Source organism: Cololabis saira, chromosome 1, assembly GCF_033807715.1.
Source record: "Cololabis saira isolate AMF1-May2022 chromosome 1, fColSai1.1, whole genome shotgun sequence".
NCBI classification, from domain to species: domain Eukaryota; kingdom Metazoa; phylum Chordata; class Actinopteri; order Beloniformes; family Belonidae; genus Cololabis; species Cololabis saira.
Genome location: NC_084587.1, coordinates 47,041,488 through 47,052,081, shown reverse-complemented (window position 1 = coordinate 47,052,081; position 10,594 = coordinate 47,041,488). Strand labels below are relative to the sequence as shown.

At 45.6% G+C, this 10,594-nt stretch overlaps 1 protein-coding gene across 1 annotated transcript in view; it reads left to right on the top strand.

Moving 5' to 3' along the window:
• The first annotated feature begins 9,752 nt into the window (after positions 1-9,752).
• The window catches only part of card14 (caspase recruitment domain family, member 14), a 29,217-nt gene continuing 28,375 nt past the window's right edge, over positions 9,753-10,594 (top strand). Inside the window, exon 1 of the mRNA XM_061724702.1 lies at positions 9,753-10,024. Coding sequence (XP_061580686.1) covers positions 9,811-10,024 — 214 coding nt within the window. The 5' untranslated portion in view covers positions 9,753-9,810. The remainder of the gene's footprint in view (positions 10,025-10,594) is intronic.

Sequence of the window (10,594 nt, the reverse complement as noted above, 5' to 3'; positions counted from 1 at the left end):
TCCAATGCATTAAATGATTGTGAAGTAGACAAACCTTTAGTCTGAAAAACGTGCTCTGGTTTTACGTTTTACTCCTAAAAGAGCTCTCGGCCAGGGTCTGGAGGGAGGTCATCTGAAAGTGTTCTGCGGGGTCTGGAACCGGGTGGTAACCAACACAAGCTTCAGGCTCTGTGGACTGAGGGGTCGGGTCTCACAGACGCCATCAGGTCCCTTATGATCCTTATGGCACTTTTACACTAGTACCGTATTTTCCGCACTATAAGGCGCACCACATTATAAGACGCACCTTCAATGAATGACGCATCTTAAAACTTTTTCCACATATAAGGCGCACCGCATTATAAGGGGCACTAAATATATGTTAAAATACCGTACTATAGTGGCTGGGGTTGAGTTACGTATCTACCTGATGGAGCTGCGCTACAGGAAATGCAAAAAATAGAGTCAGCGTCGCTGCTGTTGTCTTGAACGTCTGTGACGATTCCTGACGTTTTTAGCGCCATTACTTCTGCGACACCAACTACATTACCCACAATCCCCCTGACGACAGTAACAGAAATTACCGTAATGATCATATATAAGGCGCACTGCATTATAAGGCATCGGAAAATTAAAGGCTTTTGGGTGCGCCTTATAGTGTGGAAAATACGGTACCTACTCAGCCCGACTCGCCTCGCCTCGGTTTTGTGCTTTCCCACCAGGGGTCTAATGTGCCGAGTAGATACTTTTTCTGTATCTACACTGTCGAGGTTCTAAGCAGCTGAGTCGGCTGTATCTGACGTCAGCACATTACAGGCCAACGATTGGTCGGGGGTTGGAGTCAGACATCTGAGTCAGAGGGGGAAATCAGTGAAAAAGACTCTGACGGCGGCTTCTTGCTCATTTTATTCGACAGGCAATGGCAGCACAAAAGTCTGTTTCATGATCCAACTCTGAGGTGCAGATGTTCATAAACCTGGTGCTGAGGAGAGAATTAAAAAAGGATCTAGACGGAGATAAGGAACGACAAGATCCCACTGCAAAAACTCAAAATCTTACCAGGAATATTTGTCTTATTTCTAGTTAAAATGGCTCATTTTTAGTCAAAAAATCTCATTACACTTAAAGGGGACATATTATGGCATTTAATGTATATTTTAAACAGGCCTTGAATGTCTTAAAAACAATCTTAAGCTTGTTTTTTCTACATAAATCAGAAATTCAGCCTGTGGGCCAGGTCTCTAGTTTTACAGATAATAAAGCCTTTTTCTGTGCTTCATTCTGAGGGGAGGGGGGGCTATGATAATGAGGCTCTGCGCTGATTGGCTGCTTGAATGACGTGTAGCAGGGGAGGAGACAAAGCGTCGCTCCGGGGAGAAGAGCAGCGGCTGCGTAGCAAAGCGTGTCCACGGTTCCCTACCCTACGCCGTAGGCTCTGCGTTGGTGTAATGCAGAACCATAAATCAGCCTTTAGTCACCTCGTCTTCACACAAGATTGAATTTAATTCTAAACAGTTACACCACAGTTATTTACTCCGATTCCTCATCATTTCACTTCTTATGTTACAAGACAAATGAATCATGTAACTGTAAAGAAATCACAACACTGAATTTTCACAAATGTCAACTTTATTGTTAAAATATATAAATAAAATGTATGCACTATTGCTGGCTCAAGGAAGGACCGCGCGTCTTCTGAATGTGTTGTTGAACAGCTCCAGGTGCATTGCTTGGAAAATCTGAAACCACAGAAGAAAAATGTATTACGGTACTAATAGAGCTGCCGGCTCCCCCGGAGCCCCCGGGTTCGGAGCACCGGGTTCGGGGGCTCCTCACCGGTCCGGTCCGTGAGCAGCTCCGGCAGCTCCGCATGCGGCCCCGGTGCTCTGGAGCTAAGCTAAATACTTAGCCCATGTAAAGATCATACAAATATAAATAACATAAAAAAAAACCTAACTTACCGCTGACTCGTGTGCAGTTGCCGGGTCCGTGCTGTTGGAACTGATCCTTTTATGAGGGTAAATGTCGATGCAAAACCTCATTTTAACTCTCCCTCGCTGTTGAAACCGGTGGAAAACAGTCACCGCTGCTGAACAATGGCGGAGCTCCAGCAGCGGAGAGAGCTGGTTGTGGGCGTGGTTTCAGCAGCGGAGGCTGAACCTCTGGAAATCTGCTCCCGTCGTGACTCACGACAGGAGCAGATTCTAAACGGCTCATAAAAATCACATGACACTGGGGGACTCTGTCGGGCGGGGGTCACAGACCTTGCAGAAATCCATGGTATTTCCTCTCCCCTGTGTTGGCAGGGTGAGGGGAGACCACTTTATACAGTATATGTTAAAACAAGAAAAAACGTGTTTTTCATAATAGGTTTAAAACAAGAGTCATTACCAGAAAAATCTCTTGTTATTTGACAATTTTCACCTGTTTCAAGTAAATCTTCAGTTGAAATAAGAAAAAATCTGCCAGTGGGACAAGATTTATCTTCTCATTATAAGCAAAAAAATCTTGTTCCACTTGTTCTACTTATTTCAAGTGAAATCTACTTGAAACAGGTGAAAATAGTTTTTCCAGTGATGAGTCTTGTTTTAAGTGTAATGAGATTCTTTGACTAAAATGAGATAATTTAACTAGAAATAAGACAAATATTCTTATAGTGGCACCTGGAGCTCTGTCTCTTCATAGTTGCTCGTGGCTACCAACGGACTTTTCAGCAGCGCCCAGACTAACAAACAAAAATTAAAAAGCGTTGCCGCTTGAAGCTTCTCTTACTCTCATTTTTTAACTTGATATCGAACACAAGCCACAGACCCAGCAGCACATCTATCATCTCCTCCACGTTCTACATCTTTAGTGTTTTTGTCTTCTTCGTTTAGATCACACAATCAAATACGTCACAGCAGCTTCGCTCCAACCTCCTACTTCTGCTCCAGGAGCTGAATTGTTGTGGAAAAGAAACTAGGCTGAGTTGAATCGAGCCGAGTAGGTACTAGTGGAAAAGCGTCATTAGTTGCATCATCTGAGCACTTCTCATGCTGCTGGGGGAGGAGACTGCCGTAGAGAAATGATGTTGTCATGCTGATTTCGTAATCTTCTGCAAATATTTTTAGATCAGTGGCACGTATTAAAATAGCATTCATGTGAACGACCGGATGCACGTTTTCTCTGCAGGACATTGCACTGTGCCGAGATAAGCGGTGTTTGCTGATGTCGCTGGTCTCTGGTCAGCGTCTGTTATCCTCAGGTGGCGGGGAGTCAGAATAACCTGCACAGGATTTAATGTCTGTGTTTGTTTACAAGCATTTCACTTTAAACCTTGAAGTAGTGAAGCTGTTTTCATCCAGACACGCTTAGAATATCTTTCTAAATAAGGTAAGGTAAGGTAACTTTATTGATAAACCTACGGCCAGAAGGGAGATACCGGGATTTGCCGTATAGTGGATATGATGTATCATCTAAGATGGACTCAGCTAGTCTTTGTAGCTGCCCATTAAAGAGGCATTCCAAGTTGAGTTGTGGCTCTCCAATTAGCTTACTGGCCCACCTCACAATCTGATTAAACAAGTTTTTATTTTTTAGGCTTAAATTGCCAAACCAGGACACTAAGCTAAAAGAGATTATAGATTCAATAAAACATCTATAGAACATGGTGAGCAGCTTTTTATTAATGTGAAAAGATGACAGCCTCCTTAAGCAGTGTAGACGTTGGTTTGCCTTTTCCACATTAAATGAGACATTAGTTCTGCATTTTGTGACCAGCGGGACCCCACAGCTGCAGGGTGTCCTCCATGGAAGGGATTTCACGCTATGCTGTGGAACCGGCTGCTCAGAAAGTGTCTGGAGAAACTTTCCACAGGATCGCTGGCAGCACGCACACGCAGGGCAGACAAGGCACGCAACGCAGCGCCTCCAATAAAAACAGAACAACGTTTCCTCTTATTCAGGACACGGACACAGAACACCAGGAAAGGTTATTCGTGCGTGACCTGCAGTGCATGGGAATTTGAAACGTGTCATATCTGATGATATCAGATAGAAGTGGTATGCGTCATTATTTTCAGTCCCATCGTTGTTGACTTGCTGTGCATTCTTTAAACTCATTTTGATCAGAAATGAGAAATCCACTTTAGCTCTAACAAACTTAACAGTCATCACTAAACTCGCTCTGTAGAGGAAGACGTGCAGTTTAGGACGACAAAACTGTGAGCTTGTGTTATCAATGAAGTGTTCCACATAAGGCGAGGCAAGGCAAGGCAAGTTTATTTGTATTGCACAATTCATCCATCCATCCATCCATCCATCCATCCATTCATTTTCCGCCGCTTATCCGTTCCCGGGTCGCGGGGGCAGCAGCCTCAGCAGAGATGCCCAGACTTCCTTCACCCCAGACACTTCCTCCAGCTCCTCCGGGGGGAGTCCGAGGCGTTCCCAGGCCAGCCGAGAGACATAGTCTCTCCAGCGTGTCCTGGGTCTTTCCCGGGGTCTCCTCCCGGAGGGACATGCCTGGAACACCTCCCTAGGGGGGCGTCCAGGAGGATCCGGTACAGATGCCCAAGCCACCTCAGCTGACTCCTCTCAATGTGAAGGAGCAGCGGCTCGACTCCGAGCTCCTCCCGGGTGACCGAACTCCTCACCCTATCTCTAAGGGAGCGTCCAGCCAACCTGCGGAGGAAACTCATCTTGGCCGCTTGTATCCGCGATCTTGTCCTTTCGGTCACTACCCAAAGTTCATGACCATAGGTGAGGGTAGGGGCGTAGATTGACCGGTAAATCGAGAGCTTCGCCTTTCGACTCAGCTCCCTCTTCACCACGACGGTCCAGTACATCGACCGCATAACTGCGGACGCTGCACCGATCCGTCTGTCAATCTCACGCTCCATTGTTCCCTCACTCGTGAACAAGACCCCGAGATACTTGAACTCCTCCACCTGAGGCAGGACTTCTCCACCCACCCGGAGAAGGCATGCCACCCTTTCCCAGTGGAGAACCATGGCCTCGGTCTTGGAGGTGCTGATTCTCATCCCTGCCGCGTCGCACTCGGCCGCAAACCGCCCCAGCACATGCTGGAGGTCCCGGTCTGATGAAGCCAACAGGACAACATCATCTGCAAAAAGCAGAGATGAAATCCTGAGGTTCCCAAACCGGATCCCCTCCGGCCCCTGGCTGCGCCTAGAAATCCTGTCCATAAAAACTATGAACAGGACCGGTGACAAAGGGCAGCCCTGCCGGAGTCCAACATGCACCGGGAACAAGTCTGATCTACTGCCGGCAATGAGAACCAGACTCCTGCTCCGATCATACAGAGACCGGACAGCCCTTAGTAGAGGGCCCCGGACTCCATACTCACTCAGCACCCCCCACAGAATGGCACGAGGGACACGGTCAAATGCCTTCTCCAGATCCACAAAGCACATGTAGACTGGTTGGGCAAATTCCCATGAACCCTCGAGCACCCTGTGGAGGGTATAGAGCTGGTCCAGTGTTCCACGACCGGGACGAAAACCGCATTGTTCCTCCTGAATCCGAGGTTCAACTATCGGCCGTAATCTCCTCTCCAGTACCCTGGCGTAGACTTTCCCGGGGAGGCTGAGAAGTGTGATCCCCCTATAGTTGGAGCACACTCTCCGGTCCCCCTTTTTAAACAGAGGGACCACCAACCGGTTTGCCCCTCCAGCGGTACTGTCCCCTTCCTTCATGCGATGTTGCAGAGGCGTGTCAACCAAGACAGCCCTACGACATCCAGAGACTTGAGGTACTCAGGGTCTCATCCACCCCCGGTGCCACCGAGGAGCTTATGAACTACCTCAGTGACCTTGGACAGTTAATAACAAATAAATTGAAATAAAATGATAAGAAAAGAGGTAAAATAATATAAAGCACAAGTTGTTAAAGAGTAAGGGCAGTAGAGTACAGCAGGTAAGTATTTAATTTAAGAGTATGTTTCAGTAAACAGTAATGTTTATGTTAATGTAGAGTGAATTGGGCCCAAATACTCGTCTGACTATAAAGAAATAGTATAAAGAATAAAGAAAAGAGTGAGCTGCCTCTGTCAGCAGTGTTTTTTGCTTGAGATACGTTGCTCTAAGCGTCTTTTGCAGGTGCATGAGCCCTGTGTGCCGAGGCAGATGTGACAGGACCGGTCTTTCTATTATGTAGGATTTTGCAACAATTACAGCACACATACTGTATTAAATGACTGGGGATTTTTCTAGCAGCACCTGCGTTGGTGTGAATGTTGGCTCATGGGAATGCAAATGTGTGCAGGTAAAGTGTCACATAAAGCGTCAGTTCTGTAAGAGTCTGTGGTGAAAGGTGCACCGCGCTGTTGAAGTACGGCCATCTGAAAAGTACCAGACATTCATTCATTACTGGACATTCAGAGACACTAAACTTACCGTAAAACACCTGTATCCACCAAGTTTGTCCAAACAAACGTGGACTTTTCTCTCAAGGTTTAATAATAAAATGAAAAAAATAATGAAAATAAGAAGCTACAGCAATCAAAGCTGTGCACACTAACAGCGGCTGCAAGGGTTTATAGTTTATAGTTTATAGTACATCCTGCACCGTACCTGTCAAGTTTTGTATTTAAAAATAAGGGACTTTTTCCGCCACTGTCCCAACGGCCCAACTGAGGTCCAGTATTACATTTCAAGATAGGTTTACAACAAATCTAAAATATCTACCTGTCAACCACTTACAAACTACAGTTATGAGCTCAGAATCTGATAGTTACTGTACCTTTGTTGACACTGAAATGCTGTGGACATTCCTGTGTACTGTATATAATTCCTATAATAAAGCCTAAATGAAAACATAAAAGTGAATAAAAGCACACCTATTCATTTGAAATATTTTCAGTTTATAAACACATTGGTTGTCTTCAAGTGAAACATTTACATTTTCTTCACTCACTCTGGTATTCACTGACTCATACAGCGCTGCTGACGGACATCGGTGCTTCCCCCGTGAGAGACACGAACATCGCAGTTACACGTCGTTCAGAACTCGTAACTGAGCCCCATCCTGCTCCTCTTTAGGAAAGTGCATTTTCTTTCCCATATTTAGAGATATTTACAAGAAGTCTTCGCTTTTTGGGCAGAAATGCCTTCTCTCTCATTCCATCCATCTCTGATTTGTTGTACCGAGTTTGCTCCCGTTGTTGCCACTAACCTCCGATAACTGCCAGGTTACATGCCACCCAGGCTACAGCAGGGGGAAGTTATCGCAAGGCAAGTGACGATTCAGTTTGGAGAGGCACAGAATTGCTTTTTAAAAATCATAATATAAGACAAACAACAAAACATGCTCCAAAACATATACGGGCAAGTTAAGGGCAGCATGGTGGCCTAGTGGTTAGCACTCACAGTTAAAGGTTCTTGGTTCTGTACCCTGGGGGTATGAGCTGGGTTGGGCTCCAGCAGACCCCCGTGACCCTGAAAATGGACGGACAAAGACTACGGAACAGACACAATGGGCTCCGGGACACTTTCTGTTGTTTCTGTTGCTTTCATTAAAATGTCCTCTTGCAGTGTTCAGCTGACTCAGCAGCTGCAATGCAGACGTGTCCAACCTGAAAAACGAGTTCTGCTCCTACTTCCTGAAAAGCCTTTGGGCAGCCCAGCTGTTGCCCGGGACGCCTGTTCGTCCTTCTCTTTAAGGAGGTTAAAACGGGATCATTTTCTTTTCAACAGCACTCTTAAATGTTGCAAACGATTCTGGAGACGGCCAGCTTCATGCCGTTATTGATCGTTGATTAAAAATGATGAGTGTGAAATAAACACTCATACCCCTATTTTAAGTTGTCACATTCTGTCTGTCTGAAACTTAAATCTAATGTTTATTGTTTCATTTCAAAGAGATTTAACAAACTTAACTTAATATTTCAGCATCAAACTTTGTGAACAAGACTTCTGCATCTACCAGCAGTTATTTTAGCCCATGCTTGAGAACGCTGATCTCGCCGTCTGGTGTTTGAAGGGAGCCTTCTTTCAGTGCTTTTGGGTGTTTTTAGCTTTCGCTTCGGCTCAGTATTTTGCCAGCTGACCGGACAGCCGAGGCTAAGCTTCCTGACGATGGGAAGTATATTGTCCCTCATGATCCTGTGGCTTCATTATGTCCTGCATTTTGAAGCTTTGCTGTGTCAGATGCAGCAAAGCGGTCAGCCCAGACCATAACCAAGCCTCCTCCGTGTTTCACAGTGAGTATGCTGCTCTCTTTCTGAAGCTTCATTTATCTCTCTGTTAAATTGATTTTAAATAAATGCTAAATGCTCCAATAGACATTCTCCCGGAAACTTTGGGACTTGTCAACATGCATTTTAGAACATTTTGAGGACCTATCATGTGCACGAGACCGAGATCGGCCTGGTGTTGCGTTTCCTAGACGATAGGCGAAATTTTTTGGGTTTTTCGGGTCAGATCGGGTGTCTATATGCGCAATTTTAACTCTCCAATTAGCAAAATACTGGATACCTTCCCCTGCTTCATCATCATTTGGCTTGCCTCGACGCGGGGCCCCACGGCTGCTTGAGACCGATTGGTTCGGTGATTTTTGTAACAAATGTATCAAACAAGCCTTTCAGAGAGGCATTAAACTCTTCCATTTTCTTTAGTTTTTTTTCTTTTTTCATCCCCTGATGGAAATTTCCTGATTCTGTCTCTCGACATTGTGTGACAGTTTGTTACACACTCCAGCCGTCTGGATCAGAGCAGCTTGTGTCTGCGCTTGGTCTGATTAGTTGTATTGAACAACACACACGCGCATCATTGCACATATATTTATTGATATGCACAGACTAGTACACATTTAGGTCTGTAATGGAACGTGACTGTTGATATTTATAAGGGAAAAAACGAAAAAAAAAACAGAAAAAAAACGGCCCATAGGGCGAGGCCCCTTGGGGCGCGAGGCCCCGTGCGGTCGCACGGTTCGCACACCGCTTGCGGCGGTCCTTGCGGGGTGTTTATAATCACAGCATCCGTGATGCTAATTACGGTTCAGTAACTAGTTTAAAACCTGCCCAGGTATAATTTTTTGAAAGATGTTTAAGAATAATATTCTTATCCTTGAGAAATGAACTTCCATACTTTTGTCAGTTTCCTCCATGACATACCGAAGGCATGCGGGTCTGCATGAGATGAAGGCTTTTCAGGAGGCTTGAAGCATCGTTTCTGTACGTTAGCTAACATGTCTGTACATTCATGAGCCCCGTATGACGCAGTAGGGATCAGAACCATCAGCTGGCTCACCGGCTCTTCTGCTGACGCTGCCGTGGCAGCTGGGCGTCGTCTCAGACAGCATTTCCTTCTGTGAGAGAGGACTTTGCACTGCAGCGCTCAGTGCCTTGTCTGTCACCTGCTCCGTGTGTTTGCTTTGCTGCGATTAGGAATTATTAAGCTGGACTCACACGCCGCCTAATAATGTTGTTTTAGCCGGAGGCTAAATGCAGCCGTTAATAAACCTGGGAAGTGCTTTTATAAATGAGTATTTGCTCTTCGGAGGAAACAACTAGAGCGTGACTGACACAGACTGACGGTAAATGAGCCCTGCTTGACTAAGTGTCTCTCACAGGTGACTGAGTCACATGTTTGCACCAGCATGCGCGTGTCAACACGGCACGCCGCCGCAGAGGTCATGTCTTACAGGTTTTCCCTCCCGCCCACATACAAACACAGACACATGCTGTGGAATAAACTCCCACAGGGCGTGGAAAGTACCTGGTCTGTTGTTTAGAGTACCTCTTGTGCCTCTTCGTTAGTCTGCCGGTCTGCGTTGGTCCTGCTGCGTCTATCTGTCCAACCAGGATCCCTCTCCGCAGACACACTGGGGATGGCGGGGGACCGCGTTCCCGACGGCCCCGACCTGAAGGAGATGGGCGAGGAGGAGCTGTGGGAGCTGATCAATGACAACCGCCACAGGATATCCCTAGGGGTCCGGCCGTGCATCCTCATCCCGTACCTGCGGCAGGCCAGGGTGCTCACGGAGATGGATGAGGATGAGATCCTCTCCTGCCACAACCTCACCAACCGCTGCATGAGAACCAGTAAGATCCTCCGGCCGTTTCAGAGACACCAGGCTACTTCATCAAGCTCAGGAGGAATGTTGTTCATAGATACATGGATTATGTTGAGTTATTTATTCACTGTCCTTGACTCAACGGAGGAAAACACAGAAAAAACAAAGAATTAGATCTAAGAGCAAGAATGTAATGCTGCTTGAGTTAAGAGGAATGTTTTATTGATCAGGTTACAGGTTGTTTCCTCTGAGTTGAAGGAATGAAGAGTGCGTTTTTCATTTCTTTTTTTTTCACGCGTCTGTATTTAGTAGCAAGGCAAGTTTATTTGTATAGCACAATTCAACACAAGATAATTCAAAGTGCTTTACATCAACATTAAAAGCGGCAAGACACAATTAAACAGTAAATAATTAATAAAATGAAAGCAGTTACAGCAGGTAAACATCTCATTCTTGAAATGGAAAGAATTACATTTCTATACGGTCAAAATGTAAAAAGGTCAAATACAGTATTACAAAAGTAATCTGTAACAATTCGTACGGTGAATTAAACCAATTTGACAATTGTATGCCACAATGCCTGTTTCCAGGTCTTATT